At 57.4% G+C, this 16,743-nt stretch overlaps 3 protein-coding genes across 6 annotated transcripts in view; 1 reads left to right on the plus strand and 2 right to left on the minus strand.

Annotated features, from left to right (window-relative positions):
• Window positions 1-719: 719 nt before the first annotated feature.
• Zbtb48 (zinc finger and BTB domain containing 48) lies at window positions 720-7,843 on the minus strand. 3 transcript variants are annotated; one of them, XM_010627866.3, is made up of 11 exons: window positions 7,754-7,843; window positions 6,506-7,198; window positions 5,837-6,078; window positions 3,428-3,539; window positions 2,748-2,840; window positions 2,419-2,505; window positions 2,136-2,290; window positions 1,744-1,880; window positions 1,510-1,674; window positions 1,221-1,309; window positions 720-1,156 (listed from the first exon to the last, which is right to left on the minus strand). In XM_010627866.3, exons 2-11 carry the CDS (start codon window positions 7,193-7,195, stop codon window positions 863-865), a joined length of 2,064 nt encoding a protein of 687 aa, XP_010626168.1. In that variant the 5' UTR covers window positions 7,196-7,198; window positions 7,754-7,843; the 3' UTR covers window positions 720-862. The 3 variants fall into 3 exon arrangements, with proteins under 3 accessions (XP_010626168.1, XP_010626167.1, XP_033623182.1); XM_010627865.3 differs by having other exon boundaries at window positions 7,703-7,798; XM_033767291.1 differs by having other exon boundaries at window positions 982-1,309; window positions 7,703-7,798.
• A 196-nt stretch (window positions 7,844-8,039) lies between these two features.
• Nol9 (nucleolar protein 9) overlaps window positions 8,040-16,743 on the plus strand; it is a 20,898-nt gene continuing 12,194 nt past the window's right edge. Inside the window, exons 1-2 of the mRNA XM_033767292.1 lie at window positions 8,040-8,479; window positions 16,382-16,467. Coding sequence (XP_033623183.1) covers window positions 16,453-16,467 — 15 coding nt within the window. The 5' untranslated portion in view covers window positions 8,040-8,479; window positions 16,382-16,452. The remainder of the gene's footprint in view (window positions 8,480-16,381; window positions 16,468-16,743) is intronic.
• Tas1r1 (taste 1 receptor member 1) lies at window positions 8,213-15,917 on the minus strand. 2 transcript variants are annotated; one of them, XM_010627863.3, is made up of 6 exons: window positions 15,364-15,917; window positions 13,327-13,633; window positions 10,935-11,696; window positions 10,224-10,436; window positions 9,945-10,065; window positions 8,213-9,173 (listed from the first exon to the last, which is right to left on the minus strand). In XM_010627863.3, exons 1-6 carry the CDS (start codon window positions 15,552-15,554, stop codon window positions 8,242-8,244), a joined length of 2,526 nt encoding a protein of 841 aa, XP_010626165.1. In that variant the 5' UTR covers window positions 15,555-15,917; the 3' UTR covers window positions 8,213-8,241. The 2 variants fall into 2 exon arrangements, with proteins under 2 accessions (XP_010626165.1, XP_010626166.1); XM_010627864.3 differs by lacking the exon at window positions 10,935-11,696.

Consider the following 16,743-nt stretch of genomic DNA (forward strand, 5'->3'; position numbering starts at 1 on the left):
AATTTTGTTTTTTTTTTTTTTTTTTTTTTTTTTTTGAGATATGGTCTAAGTCATTTTAGTCACCCAGGCTGAGCTCAAACTTGCGATCCTCCTCCTTCAGCCTTCCAGAGATTACAAGTGTGTGCCACTATGCCCAGCTCCTGACACCTTGCAGTGGTTCCCTGGTCCAATGTTTCATTTGTTACTAATTCCTCTAACAGACAGAGACCTGACCAGTATCTTGGGGCTATACAGGCCTGAGAAAATCTGAACACAGGCCTGCTTGGGCACTGAGCACCCCTTGGCTGCAGAACCTGGGGATACCAGGGCCATTCAGCATCTGACACCTAGCCTGACCTGCACCCGGAACCTCCTGGACATGCAGACCTCGTGAGGTACCTGGGAAGGCTCCCCAGTGGCCATGTGCCCACCAAGGGAGCTCACTAACCACACACCTGCCAGCCAGGCTCCCAGGTGCCCTAGGCTTTTCCAGGAGGCAGCAGTGAGACCCAGGCCTCAAGGCCATCACTTGGTCCCTGTCTACTTCATTCTGACTGAGGCGGAAGAATGAACTCCACCCCTCAATACCCTGCACTAAAATAGCAGCTCTACGGTCTATGTAGCCAGTGATCTAGCTCCAACTCCTGAACAAACAAGGGATGGAAGGCTCCAGTCAAAAGCTGCCCGGCCAGGTCTTGCTCAGCTGGTGTCTCCCAAAGAGCTGGCTGAGCATCGAGGGCCACTGGAGGCCCAAGTGGGTAAAGAGGCACCTCACGTGGGCCTGGACCCACACGTACAGGGTCAGGAGGAACAGAGCAGACAGGCAGGGATGGGCGAGTCCAAGGCCCCAGGTTTATTGGGTGCTGGGCTGGGGCCCGGGTGGCTATGTGGCGCAGTCCTCAGGGACGGCAGCCGTGATGATGAGTGAGGGCTCCAGGACGCTGGGGCCGGTGAAGCTCTCGGCACAGAGTCTCTGGCTGGGCAGCTGGGGGGCCAGGCCACCCTGGGCCAGGGACTCCACAATGGCCTCGGCCGAGCCCACCTCCAACTCTGTGGGCGGCTGCAGCGCCACCACCACCACCTTCTCATCCTCGATGACCAGGTTGCGGAGCTTGCGCTGCCGCGGGTTGTAGTTCTCCACACGGTCGTGGATCTCCATGTGCCTCCGCAGGTGGGCCTGGGGGAGTGTGGGTCAGGATGGGGACAGACCCAGGGGAGGGGGTGACCGGTGCCCCACCTACCTGCCGTGTGAATTTGTAGCCACACTCAGTGCACTCGAACTTCCGAACCCCCTTGTGCCGCCGGACGTGCACGCGTAACTGCTCCACAGCTGCAGATGACAGGGCCAGCAGCATGAGGACAGGTGGGAAGGCGCCAGGGACCCTGCCTGCCATGATGGCGGCAGGAGGAAACAGCAGGAGACCCTTGGAGCCGGCCCTGCCCGGCTCTCCTGTGCCACTCAGGGTCCCAGCCCCACACAAGGGGCACTCGATCTGCTGCTCAGCAGCACCCCCTGCCCACTGCAGGTACCTTTGAAGGTCTTGCCACAGATCTGGCAGAAGTGGGGCCGGCCCTCCTGGTGGCGGCTGGCCACGTGCCTCAGGAGCGGCCCCTTCTCCGTGAAGCGCTGCTCACAGAACTCGCAGCTGAAGGGCCGCTCACCCGTGTGGGTGCGGTTGTGCTTGTCCAGGCTGGCTGCAGGGACAGGCAGGGCTCAGTCGCTGGCCCTGGCCCTAACCCGGGGCAGGGTGGGCCTGGCCTTACCTTGGGTGCGGAAGGTCTTGCCACAGAGGTGGCACTGGAAGGGCTTCTCGCCTGTGTGTGTGCGCAGGTGCATGTTGAGGTTGGCTTTCTGGGTGAAGGCATGGCTGCAGAACTCGCACACATACGGCCGCTCGTTCCTGTTGGGTGGGGACGTGGAGGGAAGCGGCTCCTTGCACTCTGCTATTGCCATGGGCACACGGAGCAGGAGGGCTGTGTGGTGCCAGGCCCCTCCACTCTAGAGCAGGACGCCATGGCAGGTGAGAGGAGGCATTCACCTTCCCGGCTCTGCCCCCAGCAAGCTCTGCAGAAGTGCCCCCCCGCCCCGTGAATGTGAATGCAGGCAGACACCACCTTCCAAGCCCAGCTGCAGACCGCTGTACACCCCAGCGCACCTGTGCTTGGCCTTGATGTGCATCTGCAGCCCGTTGCGGCTCGAGGCCCGATGCCCACACTCCTCGCACACAAACAGCTTCTCCCCACGGTGCTTGAAGGCCTCATGCAGCTGCAGCTCGGTCCGGGACAGGAAGCACTTGGCACAGGTGGGGCACTGTGGACAGGCGGGGCAGGCAGAGGACAGGCCAGGTAAGGATGGGGCGATGCCTAGGAGCCCCACGGGCTCCAATGCCCATCCCGGACTGTCTCCTTCTGGCCAGCCCCAGCCCACCCGGCACTTACTGCATGGGGCTTGGGGGCTCCATGCAGCTTAATCATGTGGCTCTGCAAGTCCTTCTTCTGCATGAACTGCTGCGAGCAGGAGGAGCACTGCAAAGCGGGCCCCAAGTTACCACGTGAGGGCAGGGCCAGCCCGAGACCAGGTACGGCCCGCCCCCTGTGTGGACGGCCCAGGGGTGCTGAGCCCACCCTCTAGGGAGAGAGCCCGCAAGATGCCCTGGAGGTGAGGTGCTGGCCAGTGGCCCCCAGCACGCAATGTGGAGTCTGTGGACAGTGGGGAGGGAGGCTCCTGACGCCGCCGAAGCCCACAACCCTGGAACCACAAGCCTGACCTTGTAGGGCATCTCCCCCGTGTGCGACACCATGTGCACCCGCAGCTCCATCCTCCGACGGAAGGTCTCCTGGCACACGGAGCATGTGAACACCTGGCAGTGTGAGGGGCAAGCAGGGCCGGCGTCAGCGGGGCTTCTGCCTGCTGCGGCAGCCTCTGCCGGGGTTTCCGCTCGCGGCTGGGAAGTCTGCCTGGGGTGGGGGGCACTAGGGTAGGAGAGGGCGACATGTAACCTGCCTGTCCTGATCGGCATTGAGCAGTGCACATGACCACATGCCAGGCCCTTCTTGGGCCCTGGACCCCCACAGTCCCTGGCCCCAGTTGCCACCAATAGACCTCTGGGAAGAGGGCAGGGTTGAGCTGGACCCCACCCACCCAGGGCGGCAGCAAGGTGCCCAGAAGGCTCTCCAGCAGCCCTCACTGCCCCTGCTCCAATGCCCAAGGTGGGGCTGGGGCAAGCAACCCCAAAATGCCTCCCACAGCATCCCTCCGGGCTTGTCCCTTCTGCCCTCAGGACCTGTGTCCTCCTGTACCAGGGCACAGACTGTATGACATCCCAGGACCCTACTGCTCTTTCCTCACAGTCCCCATCACAGGTGCCTGAGGGCTCTTTCCGGTGGCACAAAGACACAGACCTGTGCCCATCCACATCCACAAGCACCTGGGCCAGCTCCCAAGTACCTGTTCTGAGCGGTTCATGCAATTCCGGGCTTCATGCTCCAGGAGGTTCTCCTTCCGGAAGTAACACTTCCCACATTTGGGACATTCGAAGGGTTTCTCCCCAGTGTGCTTCCTGCCAGGAAGAGGAGCCACAGGGATGTGGGAGCTCAGGATTTCCTGGCTCTCCCTCATCCAAGGGGCCCTGTGACTCCCACAGCTGAGGGGCTAAAAAGACCTCCTTTGGGAACATGCAGGGATAGGCCCAGAAGTCCCCTCTAGCACAGACATTGAGACCCACACAGCAGCATGCCAGAAGGGTCAGTGGTATCCCACGGGGCTGGCACATCTCTCTGAAGGCAGAAGCAACCCCTAGGTTATGACCATCTGGAAAAATGGCCTTCCCAGAGCCAGACCCAGGCCACCTCACCACCACCACCACCTGGTGCAACAACAGCAGTGCCTGGGCCCATAGAAGACTCTGCTTGTCCTCCCAGGGCCACATCAGCACCATGGGGACCCTTTAGAGAGAAGCCAGCTGCATCACTCCAGCTCCCAACCCTCCAGTACTTCCTACTTACTGAGAAAAGGCCCAAAAGGGCCTAGGAGGTGAGGTGGCCCACAGGGAGCTGAGGAGCTCTGAGATCCCCCTCTGGCCCCTCAGGTCAGGCTCTTGCCCCTCGCTCCTAGCCCAGGGCAGTCACACTGGCTCTTGTCCCTGCTGGGAACACTTCCTCTAAGTCCTTGCTCAAACCTCTTTCCTAGACCATGACTATTCAAAAGGGCAACCTGACCCTATGAGAACTCCCCAGTCCCTGGGCACCATTGTTTTCCTCTCTCCAATGCACTTCTTATTGCACTGCCAATGGACCTGCTGGGATCTGATGTTGTCATCTCTATTGCCCTGCCAGAAGGTAAACTCCATAGGCATCTCTGCTGGGGCCCCCGATGAGTCCCGGATGCCCCAAGGGTGTCAGCCATCGGGCAGTATGCTGAGTAAATGAACCTCAGAGCCCCTGTGCACAATGGGAAAGCTTGCACACCTGCCAGAGGCTAGGCACTTTTCTCATTCTGTCACTACATTGGCCATCACTATCCCCCACTACCATGACCCCACAAAGTTGACACTTCCCTCCTAGGCTCCCCTCCCAGTTCTCAGGGTCATCTGTCATCCACAGCCCCAGGCAGGGACAGATGGAGAAAGGGCCCTGGGCCAAGTGCCCTGAGCGCCTGGGCAGATCTTGGACAGCCCCAGGATTCCCCCACAGTGGGATGGCCCAAGATTCCGCCAATGTCAGCTGCCCCCAGGACAAGCATGGTGAGGCCACACAGGTCTCACACCCAGGTCCAACTCCAGGCAATCACTCGTGGCTTCCCAGAGCGTCATAGGGAAAACAGGTGTGTGGCACAGCCTGGCTTGGTAAGAAAGTGCCCTGTGATGATCTAGCAATGTTCTGGGCTGGAAGGCGCATTACTGTCCAGGGAAACACATGCTCTGTGATGAGGGAAATGCTCTGCATTGTCCAACTCAGAAGCTGGTAGCCACATGGCTGCTGAGCACAGGAGATGTGGCTAGTGCAGCCGACAAACTGAGTTTAGTTAATTTTACTGCACTTAACTATTTGTTTTGCAGTTGTAGGGGACAGAATGCAGGACCTTCACACTGACCAACATTCCGCATCAGGTCTCTTATTTTATTTTGAGACAGGATTTCACTAAGTCACTAAATTGCCCTGACTGGACTTGAGCTTGTGCTTGACCCAGAATACTGAGATTACAGGCATGAACCACCACCCACCCCTAACTTAATTTCAATTAATTTTAAATTAAAATAGCCACTAGGGACTTCTAGTTAGCTTACTGGATGCTGCAGCTTTAAAAAGCTTTTTTTTTCCACTAAGTTAGGCCTCATCAGACATGGCGGAGTCACGTGTGACTTTATTTACAGCACTGGGGATCACACTCAGGGCTCTCTGAACGTGCTCAGTAAGTGCTTCTCCACCAGGATACACCCTTAGCCCCAACACAAAGTTACGCTTCATTAAGGCCCAGAGCTACCATCCCCTAAAACACAGGTAGCACCAACCCTAAAGAGCAGCATCTCAGCCCAGAGCCCTCACCGGCAGACTTTCGAAATTCCTAAGGTCAGGCCTCAGATCTAGTTCAAGAGCCCACAGGCTTCTCTCATTGCTTTGGCACAAACCAGGTAGGGGTAAAAGTCCACAGTGCTTGGAACCATTGGCAAGGTGTCCACACACCCATCCCCAACCTGAAGACGCACAGTAGGAGGGGGAGGAAGAAAAATCTGGCCAGAAGCAGGCACCCACTGCCTGATAGACAGAAGCCTGGCTCTATGGAGATCTGAGAATACGACCCCTCCCCCAACAAGTAATGGCAAACAGGAAAAGAAAGCAGGACTGCAAGAGTGCTTACCTGTTGTGGACTTTTAGATAGTATTTGCTGAGGAACTTTTTATGGCATGTAGGGCATTCAACAGGCACAGCTGTCCCTTTTCTGTTCTCAGTGGGCTCAGCTGCTAGGGAACCTGAACCCAGGGCTGGCTCGGCAGAATAGGGTTTTCTGTTTATGTTTGACTTCCTCCTGGTCAGCACAGTCTCAGGCTCGGAAACATAATCACCATCCCCGTCGTCCTCAACTTGAACCACCACTTCCCACTACAGCAGAGGAGGCAGCAGGAAGGGGTGGGGTCACCAAATTAATCAGTAGGGACTATGGGGAGCCAGCTTCAGTTCCACCCCCAAGCCCTAAGCCAGGTACTGAGCCCTTTCATCAGGTACTGGTCACTCCAGGACCCAAAAGAACATCTGAATCTTGGACTTGGGGAGGAAGTACTTACAATTATGAGGAACAAGAAGCCTGGCTAGATTTCACTCCCCTAGGGAAACACCTGCAGCCCTGAATCTGCCCACTGTCCCCGAGGAAGCTGGCAACTACAGGCGGCTATGATCACAGGAAGGTCAGCTAAGACCACTGGCTTCCTATGTTTAGAGAAAGTACACTTCACGTAACAAATCACCCCAGAAAAGTATCCACTCCCCCCCTAGTCTTGCCTCCCCAGTTCCAGCACCCTATGCACAGTACCTCATTACTCCCACCCTGCAGCTGGGCACCTTGAGCCTCAAAGGGCCTCAGGGGCACTTTGCAGTCCTCTGGCTCCCTGTCCTCTGGGGGACAAGGCTTCACAGCCTGCTTGAGTTTCCCACGGAGGAAGGAGGGGCTCTCAGTCTGAGCAGGGGGACTGAGCTGGGGCCTGTGGGAGGTGTGACTGTCTCTGGGGTCCTGTTCCCTGAGAACCAGGCCCAGAGTCCTCGAACACTCCTCTTCTTCCAAGTCTGTCGACTCCTTGAGGTGGATGCTCACATCCTGAGAGGCAGGTTTCCCCAGCCCACTCTGGCCGCTTGCTGCCTGTGCCACTGAGGTTTTGGGCTGGAAGCTCTGGCACAGCTCCACAGCCTCAGGTACTCGCAACTCTCTGGCTGCAAGGAGCACCTGATCCCGGTTCCCTGAGGTAAGGGCAAGGTGACCAGTGTAGAAAAAGTCCAGAAGGAGGCCAAAGATCTCAGCGAAACCAGCCGGAAGGACAACGTTGCCCCCTGAGCCGTCCCCATAGAGGCTCTGGAAGAAGTGACTGCAGCAGGCGAGGACGCTCCAGTGGGCCTTGAACACCAGGCCCCCCACGTCCAGGGTGGCGTCGCAATACTGCCCCTTCTCCCGCTGCTTGTTGAGCTCCTGCAGAACCTTCACACTGTGCTGGACAAAGGAGCCGTCCATGGCCTGGAGAAGAGGAAGGCAGAAGTGACACCCTGGACAGCCCAACACAGTAAGCAAGAGAAAGATCCTGGACTCCAGGAAGGAGAAAGGTGAGGTGAAACGCGCTACTCAATCATACTAATCGGAAAGAGGGCTTGGGTCAAGGTTAAAGCGCGCAGGGGGAGGGCAAGGACGGACCGCCGGCCTCCTCCCGGGGCCGGGCACAGTGGATTGGCCGGGCAGAAGATGGTGCGGAAAGGGAGGGATGGCGGGGTCAGGACGGGATCGGGAAGAGGTGCTGGTGGGAAGAATCAAAGGTGGGAAAAGGAGGCGGGGATGGGTGCGAAACGATCTGCAGGGCACAGCCACGGAGCCCTGCGTGGGGAGGGCGGCGGCCACGCGCAGGTGAGCGGAACCCACGCCGCGCCCACAGACCGCGAGCCGCCGGCCTAAGGCGACCGTGGCCACACTCCCGTCAGTCGCTTCAACAACCCACAGCCCCACTCCTGCACCCTGTTCCCGCCTCACCAGAGCCGCTATTCCCTGACTGGCCACGGCCGGGTCCCTGCCAAAACCTACCGACCAAACTACCCTGGCACTACGTGCCCAGCCTACGTGCGGAGACGCTGCCGTCGCCGCGCCGGAAGTGACGTTAAGGCGCGCCGGCCGGCGACAGCATCTCGGAAGCGTAAGGTTTGTAGTACCGCCACTAGAGGCGGGGCCCTATAGAATAGCCAATGGGATTCAGAAGAGGTGGAGCCAAATTCACTTCCGCCGCGGTGGGCCCGCGTTCCGGAGTTGCCTAGCAACGCCAAACTAGGCTAGGCAAAGTCTGATCTCTCAATTCCGGCTAGAAGTGAAACTGCACCCTCCCCGAAGATGAGACGCAGACACAGTTTTCTCCTCTTTATTGGCAGCCCGGATCCTGGGCTGAACTTTCTCGAGCGTTTACACATCACAAGCCAGGACTGAGATTCCTGCAGGCCCTACACAGCTGGACCTCCAGCCTACCAGGCCGAAGAGGATTACAGTCTGCCCTGCCCCGTTGGCCCTGCCTGTCCCCCAGCTCAGGTGGAGCCGCAGCGCCTCGAGTACTCTTGGATGGAGGCCTGGAAGTGCTCCGTGTTGTTGAGGTCTTGGCGGCAGAGGATCACATAGCACTTTGGGAGGAAATAGCCGCTGAAGCCGCCACTCAGGCTGGTCAGTGCGGCCAGCACATTGATCACGGACAGGTACGGGCCCTGGTAGATGCTGGCCATGGTGCAGAAGGTGATCCAGGATACGAAGTTGAGGAGCAGGCTGAAGGTGACACATTTGGCCTCGTTGTAGTTCTCTGGCAGGTCCTTGCCCAGGTAGCTGCAGGCAAAGGCGCTGACTGAGAGGAGGCCGTTGTAGGTGAATGCCAACAGGAAACCGGGTGAGATGGCCTCTGTACACTCCAGCACCACCAGCTGGGGGAAGCGCCGGTACTCCCTGGTGGGCAGTGGCGTCCACCTCACAAGCCAGGTTAGGCAGATGAGCAGCTGGGCCATTGAGCTGAGCGTCACAAACAGGCCGGGCCCATGGTTTCGGACCCAGGCATGGTAGGACGTGGGCACCTTGGTGGCAAACTTGAAGATGATGACCAGTTGGAAGGAGCGAATTGTCAGGCAGGACAGGAAGATGGTGAAACCAAGGAAAAAGAGGGCTTGGCGCAGCAGGCACGTGGGCAGTGTGGGCTCCCCAAAGAAGCCATAGAGACTGCAGCTGCCCCCTGCCAGGGACCCCAGCATGAGGAAGCACAGCCTTCCCCCAGCCGACCTAACCACAGGGGTGTCTAGGTGCCAGGCAAACAGGCCAGCCGTGCCTACCAGCAGCAGCAGCAACAGTGTATTAACTGCCAACAGCACCCAAGAGATGGGCTCATGCCAAGTCAGAACCACCACTGTGCGTGGGAAGCAGGTATGGCTGGCCTCAGGTGACCACTCTTCTCTTCCACAAGGCTGGCAGTTGTAGAGGTCTGAAAGGAATAGCAGAGAAGGTTCTTAAGGGCCAGCAGGGCAGAGTTGCATTAGGGAAGGATGGCAGTGCAGACCGGCTAATGCCGGAAGAGTTGTACCAAGCAGCTTGGCCTGCTGGGTATAATGAGAGTGACGGAGTGGAGGCCAGGGGTTTTCTTGATTGTCTGTATTAATTACAGACTCTGAAGACACAAAGGGAGGCTCTATGTGGCTCATGATCCCCAAAAGCGTTTGCAAAGGAGGGCTTTACATTGGTGTCTCCAGCCAGCCGCAAAGGAAGGGCATTTGCATCCTGTACTCTGGTTGCCCCTAGAGTCTGACTTTGGGCCAAGCCCTAAGCTACCTGATTTGTCCTCTGGTCTCTACCTTTCGTCGCTGGGTGGGACACTGGACAGTTTCTGCTGCAGACATGCTACCAGCCAAGCCGCTCAGGTGCTGGCTGTCAGGTAACAGAAGGGTCTTAATAGATGAATGAGAGAGTATCAAGGGAACAATAGTTGGAGAAAGAGGTTGAATTCAGAATGAGATGCCCCTGCAGGAGTTGTGACAGGACATAGTAGAGGGCACACCTTAGTCTGTGGCTTTCAGTGCGTTGTTTCCGCCCACTTGGTTGGAATGCAGTCTGATGACAGGACCCCTCCAAGCTGTGCGTCACTGGCAGCCCAGTGACTTGGGCCCTGGTTCTGTGGCCCGTATCCACCCATGGGGCCTGAGCAAGGTCCTACACCCGCTGTGCAGACATGAAGAGTGCGGATCAGGCACTCACTCACCACTCTTATTGAGGAAGGTCCCAGCCTCGCAGGGGACGCACTCGAAGCAGCAGTGGTAGAAGCCCACCACCACGCGATGGTGCCCTTCAGCACAGTCTCTGGTGCACACAGACGTGGGCACCTGTAAGAAGGCACCTGTAAAAAGCCTGTGTTCTGCCACCACGGGAGGCTTCCAAGCCAAGGGACAGCTCTCAGGTCCTCTTCCCACTCTGGGAAGCCTCACTCCCGTGATCCCCTGTCTTCTGGCAGCCACCTGGCGAGTGACCTTGTCCCCATTACCTGGTTGTCCTTTCCGTGCCACTGAATATTGGTCTTGTTTATGTCCAGCTGAACAGGAGGCCATATGGAGGTGCCGACAACCCTGAAGGTCCATGTGGGCCCGCTCCAGTCCCAGGCAATGATGTCATAGCCACTGAGGGGGTCTCCATTCTTATCAAACGCCACAGTGACCCCGTGCAGAAGGAAATTCACCTTGTAGATCTGCTCCAGAAGCTGAAACAAACAAGCATCCTGAATTCACCACAGGCCATACCAAACAGATATTCTAGAAAGAGAGGCCCCTTCCTCAGAGCCCCCTCCCCTTGGAGGAAGCCCCAACCCTCCTGACCAGCCTCCTAAAAGAAAGCCTCTAGCAAAGTACACTTTTGTTTATTTGCTTTGTTTTTGAGACAGGGTCTCGCTATGTAGTTCAGGATGGTCTTCAACTCAGTATGTGGCTCAGGCTAGCTTTGAACTTGTAGTGATCCTCCTGCCTCAGCCTCCCACAAGCTAGGATTACAGGTGTGCCCCACCACAACCTGCTTCAAAGGACCTTTTTGCAGAGATGCTTTTCTAGCCCTTCTCATTTCTGTGATTTAGTCGTTGAGGGAATCAAGGTTCAGAGAGGAGACCAGCCCTCCAGCCATGGCCCTGAGGGCAGTGGGGAGTGCCCGCTCTGCGTGTCTCAGGATTGGATGTTCTCTCTGATGCAGAGGTCTGGGGCTCTCTTACCTGCCAGGGGTAGACTTGGCCCTTGGAACAGGAGCCAGAGACACAGCCCAGGAGCTGATGAAGGCCATGGGCCACAGCATACACGGCCTGGTACACATTGTAGGCAGAACTCATTGAGAAGGCCCCAAGTGTGGGCATCGTGTGTGCTGTGAAGGCCTGGCACTCTCTGCAGAGCTGATTGCTGCTGCACCAGGAGCCCTTGGAGCAAGGACTGGGTGCCCCCTTGTGTGCCCGGGCATAGGCCTCTTCAAACTCCTCCAGGCCAGGGACAAGTCTCTGCTGGATGGACACCCCCAGCACCATGCCAATGCCCTGGATTCCGGACATTTTACTGATATATGTGGAAATGGCCCAGTCTTCAGAGGCGATCCACACCTTTCCAGTCAGGTTGGCCAGCATCACGGAGCTGAAGAACACTTTGGCCGGCTGCCGGCTGGAAAACACCACCACCACGGTGGTCCTGGCCTGGGCCAGGCCATGCATCATGCCCCGCATCTCCTTGTCGTCCACCTGGGCAGACAAAGGCACGATGCCCTTGTAGGCAATGCAGATGCCCCGCTGCGTGGCCAGGTCATCCAGCGCCTGCACTCCCAGCTCCCCGTAGTCACCGGAGCTGCCAACCAGAGAGATCCAGACCCACCCGAACTCCTGCAGCAGTAGCACTATGGTCTCCACCTGGTAACTGTCGCTGGGGATGGTCCTCAGGAAAGAGGGGTACAGATGTTTTGCGCTGAGTATCATGCTGCTGGCCTCATAGCTGATCTGTGGAGCCCCATTCAGAAAGATCAGAAGTGGAAGCTGCGACTGGAGGCCCCCCAGTGCCCGGCCCTGTGCTGGGTGTGGGGACCCAGGGAGGACGGAGACCAGGAGAGCTAGCCTGACACAGGAGACCAGAAATGCACAGGCTGCTTGCAGAGGGTAACCCTAGCGGGTTGTGGGGATCGGGATCGGCATGGCAGACATGGTGAAGAGGTAGACACATCAGGGTTCCCATACTGTCAGAGAGGGAGTGAGATATGGTCGTGTGTTTGGGGACTGACAGAGGCTTCTGCTTGGCACAAGGGCCTCTGCCTGAGCAGGGCATGGAGAAGGCCTTGATTCCCAAGCTGAGGGACTCCTTCTGCATCCTGTAGGCCACAGGGAGTGTAGGGGTTGTACAGCAAGTAGTGGTCCTTGCAGACTTAGGGTTAGGGTTTGGGGAGTGCATCTCTCACTTCCTTGAGGAACATGGTGGAAAGTGCTGAGGAGCCCTCCTGACGCTGGTGGCTCACTCAGATGGGGGTGATTGGCAGGGTGGGGGCCACAGCAGAAAGGAGAGTGATGGAGAGACAAATGAAAGCTGGGCAGTGGAGAAGAGGGGGTGGGCCTTGGGCACTGAGGAGGAAGGAGGAGCAACCTTGGCAACAGAGGCAAGGTGGGAGAAAAGGGAGCTGGGGCATGGCCAGGTGGGGCTACTGTGTTTCCCACCTGAATGGAGAGGGGACACCAGCCACCAGCTGGGCAGGGGGTGGGGGCTACGGGAGGACAGCACCCCCTGCAGGACAGGAGGTTCAGTGTGGTGAAAGCACCGCCTGCCTGGAAGGAGAAGCCTGTGTCTCCCAGCATAAAACCAAGAGGCCTAAGAGGTTACAAGTCAAATAAAAGAAGCTGGGCATGGTGGTGTGGATCTGTCATCCCAGCATTCTGAGAGGCTGAAGCAGGAGGATGTAACATTTGAGCCCAGCCTGAGCAACTGAACACGTTCAGGAGACTCTATCTCAAAAGGTGGAGGGTGTGGTAATGGGATGTAGCTCAGTGGAAAAGCCCTGGGTTCAACCCCCAGTACAGAAAGAGGGGTCGGGGATTTAGCTCAGTGGTTCTGCTGCCTGCCTTGCAAGCCCAAGGACCCGAGTTTGATACCCAGTACCAAAAAAAAGAAAGAAGTCATCTACTAGAGACAGCTTAGAAAGTGCTCACTGGATTTGGAAGTCTGGAAGGTGCTGTAGCTCATGGCAGGAACAAGGGTGTTGGGGACAGAACTGGGAGCCACACCAGCTGAGGAACAGATGAGAGGGGCCCTTAGGAAGCCGGCCTGGAAAGATGGATGTCATGGGAGTGGAGAGGCCCAGGGACTCTGAGGAAGAGGAGGAAGAGAGGGGCCTGGACTGAAGAGGCCAGGTCCATGGGGTGGGAAGCAAGGGTGTCGGTTGTTTACAGAAACATAGAGGGTGGGGCGGGGCAGGGGGTCCCCAGGAGGGTGGATACAGGGAGCTGGAAGTCCTCCTTGGAGAAGGAAGGAAGGCAGGCAGGTCGGAGCTGGGACTCCTACAAGGGGATGAAAGAGCAGTCTTCCCAGTGGCCAGCTGACTAGACCAGCTTTAGAAGGGACAGCCCAGCCCAGGCTCCAGCTTACCAGGGGCACCAGGAAGGGACTCAGCAGGGCGGCGGCAATGCCCGCCTCGTCGGTGCTGTCCGGCCCGATGACCGCCAATGCCTTGGGAGAGTACTGGTACAGGTTTCTCTGCATCTCCACATGGTGTGTCCCCTGCCGGGACAGCATGCGCAGCACTGCATATACGGTGGCGGACTCAGAGCACACATCGTGGAGCTCGTAGCCCAGGGTGACATTGGGCAGCAGGGTCGTGGAGTTGTTTATCCGCTCCACGCCAAGCCGCATGGCCTGGAAAAGGTGGTAGCCGTGGCCATTGAAGCTGTTAGCCCTGTGGGGAGAGCCCGGCAAGAGTGAGGGGTCCGGGCGTCCCCAGGTCCCCTGCCTGGGCTTAGAGCACCAGGCCCTCATCACAGGTCCCAAAGCCACACACAGTCCTGGGAGGTGCTAACAGGCCTGGAGGAGCCAGGCACAAGTTGGAGAAATGCTACTTCCCATGCTCCTCTTGTACAAGCACAGTGGGCTCAAAAGGCCACAGAAGTCCTGTAGGGGGCGTGGTGGTGCACTCCTGTAATCCCAGAACTCAGGAGGCTGAGGCAGGAGGATTGCTGAGTTCAAGGCCACTCAACTACATAGTGAGACCCTGTGTCAGAAAAACAAAACCAACAATAACAACAAAAGAGAGAAATCCTGTAGCAAGAATCGTACATTAGGATTCTCCAAACAGAACCAGCAGGACATGGATGGGTGGATACAGAGACAGACAGACATTTAAGGACCAGGCTCACAGGATAACCCACAGTTTGCCGGATGACCTAGCAGGCAGGACACTCTGGCAAATGTTGATGTCTCAGTCTTGAGTCCAAAGTCAGAAATCCCCTCCATCCCAGGACCTCTGTCTTTGTCTGGCTTCTTCAACTGATCGGGCGAAGCCTACCACCTGTGGCAGGCCGGTCACCTGCATTTGGCAGTGTATCAGCAGAGAACACAGGATGATCCCTTCTACATCACACCTTCACAGCAACACGGGGACGGTGGCCAACAAGGCCACTCTGGGTGCCACCCGTGACACCACTTTCAACGGTGCTGCTCACAGGAGTGGCTGGGAACACGCCAAAGGCCTGCATTTCTTGTCACCCCTACTGTGTGTCCTGACAGGGATGTGCTGGTGACACATGGTCTCCAGCCTCTCCGTTTCCAGTGCTCCTGTCCCAAGTTGCTCAGAGGAGGCTGTGCCCTTCTGTTATCTGGGGCTGCTTTTCTCATGATCCCCACACCACCCCCTTTTTCTTTCCCCAGGCTCTCATCCATCAGGCTCTCCCATCCTCCTCAGTCAGGTGCGTGGCATGTGCTGGGCAGACAGTCTCCTAGCCCGATGGCATTCTGAGCCTCCAGGCTTGACACTGTCCATGGCCAATGAATTCTTTAAAAGAAAACCAGAGCCAAGAGTGGAGGCATACATTTATAATGCAGCACTCGGGAGGCTGAGGCAGGAGGGTGGCAAGTTCAAGCCCTGTTTGGGCAAAAGAGAGTTAGCAAGGCCCTGTCTCAAAAAATAAAGGACTGAGGATGGAGCTCAGTGCAAAGGCTCTGGGAAGGCCCTGGGTTCAATCCTCAATACAACAACAACGAGAAGCAGTGGGTTTGCTCTGTCTTGATCTCTGACTTCCACACAATGCCTCTGCTAAACTCCAAATTGTCTCCCTCCCTACCCAATGAGAACCACTCTTGCCACTTGGTAGACAAGCCAGGCCTCGTCTAGGATGGAGTTATGACAACACACACTAATGCCAGGGACGGCAGTCCTGCGTCGCAACATGGCGCTGGGGGAAATGTCCCGAGTCTGGCCAGCCCTCAAAAGTGGCAACTGTAGGGGTCGGGGATGTAGCTCAGTGGTGCTGCCACCTGCCTCGCAAGGGCAAGGTCGATACCAGAAAAAAAAAAGTGGCAACTGTGGCTGGATGTTGAGGGTTGGCACAGTAACTCAAAGGGTAGCAGAGAAGCAGGCAGGGGTCCTGCAGCCACAGATCCCATGAAGCCACTACATGGTCCCTCACTCACCTGTCACAGAGGGTCACCTGGGGGCTGCACCGCACCTGCAGACAGTCACCATGCAGGGAAAACAGGCCTGCAAGGAGGTAATCCCCCGGGAGAGTAAAGTCGGGTGAAGAGGCTGTTTCATGGCAGCCAAGAGCCCAGCAGCAGGTCAGGGCCAGCTGCACATGGACCAGGTGAATTGGCTGGATCAACATGGTGTCCAGATGCCCCCGTGCCCAGCATGGCCAACTGGCGCCTCTGACATGGGTGGACGGCAGCTGCCCAGTTTAGTGGCCCTGAAAGGGGCGGGACTGGGGTCTGGCTGTGGAGAGTGGGCTGTTTCTCTTGGCCTTCCGGCCTGCAGTCCAGCTCAGGAACTGGGCAGGGCCAGGGCAGGGATGCAAAGCAGGCAGCGCCCAGACCCCTCCTCTGAGCAGTTGTGGGTTCTGCCCTCACTCTGGTACCTTGGCTTCACCTGGCTCAAGAACAGAGGTGGAGGCCAGGACACAACCTGCCTAGGCACTTGCAAGGGACAGTGTGAGTTGCTCTCAGGGACCTGCCCCATGATTTTATTTTTGTCTTTGTTTGAGACAGGGTCTCACTATTAGCCCAGACTACCCTAGAACTCAAAGTGATCCTCCTGCCTCATCCTCCCAAGTGCTGGGATTATAGACATACAGCATCCTGTGAGACAGGGTATTGGTACATTGCTCAGACTGGCCTTGAACGTTCTGGGCCTAAACAGTCTTCCTGGCTTTACCTTCCCAGTAACTGGGATAACAAGTGCTGTCCACTGTGCCCCGCACGCTGCAGGTTTTAGAACCCTTTATCTTGGCCTCAGTTTACTGAATGAGACATGGGCTGAGGTGACATATCTATAACCCAGTCCTCAGTTTCCTGACACTGAAATATTGAGTGAATCATGGATTAGTGTTGTTACCCAAGATTGCTCCCTTCAGGTCAAAGACAAATCCATGCAAACTCAAGGAATGCAAATAATCTGATTTTGTTTAAAATAGTAATCCTGGGTTGTCTTCTGCAGGGGAAAAAAGACCCAGGTGGATTTCCGGAGAGGTGATCCCGTGGCTGGACGCGGAGATTTGGGCTTTCGCTATGCAGCCGCCCCAGGTAGGGACTTTTGCATAATGTAAATGGGGTTCTAGGTGCGCCAGCAGTTTCTCAGGTCAGCAGAGCCTCTAGTGCACTTCCGGAGGTCGCCGGCAGAGGGAGCTAGCTGCCCTGCGGCTGCTCGTACGGGGAACCCTACCCGAGCGGCGCGATCGACGAGATCTCGCGAGATTGTTGCGGGGCAGAAGCTGGCGGCCAGGCATGGAGGACGCTGTGTCTCCGGTTCGGCGGAGTCCCGGCCGCACCACGTGGGTGCGGGCCCGCAAGGCCCGGCCC

The sequence above is a fragment of the Fukomys damarensis genome, unplaced genomic scaffold (assembly GCF_012274545.1).
Source record: "Fukomys damarensis isolate Sample0158 unplaced genomic scaffold, DMR_v1.0_HiC HiC_scaffold_23, whole genome shotgun sequence".
NCBI lineage: Eukaryota > Metazoa > Chordata > Mammalia > Rodentia > Bathyergidae > Fukomys > Fukomys damarensis.

Excerpts from the sequence above, each read along its gene's own strand:
- Zbtb48 (XM_010627866.3), bottom strand. The coding sequence starts at position 7,195 with ATGGACGGCTCCTTTGTCCAGCACAGTGTGAAGGTTCTGCAGGAGCTC. Across the intron at positions 1,310-1,509 it reads CTGTGGCAAGACCTTCAAAG|CTGTGGAGCAGTTACGCGTG; the intron begins GTACCTGCAGTG and ends TGTCATCTGCAG. Across the intron at positions 1,157-1,220 it reads GCTACAAATTCACACGGCAG|GCCCACCTGCGGAGGCACAT; the intron begins GTAGGTGGGGCA and ends ACACTCCCCCAG.
- Tas1r1 (XM_010627863.3), bottom strand. The coding sequence starts at position 15,554 with ATGTTGATCCAGCCAATTCACCTGGTCCATGTGCAGCTGGCCCTGACC. Across the intron at positions 13,634-15,363 it reads CAGGTGACCCTCTGTGACAG|GGCTAACAGCTTCAATGGCC; the intron begins GTGAGTGAGGGA and ends CTCTCCCCACAG. Across the intron at positions 11,697-13,326 it reads GTCCCTTCCTGGTGCCCCTG|ATCAGCTATGAGGCCAGCAG; the intron begins GTAAGCTGGAGC and ends GGGGCTCCACAG.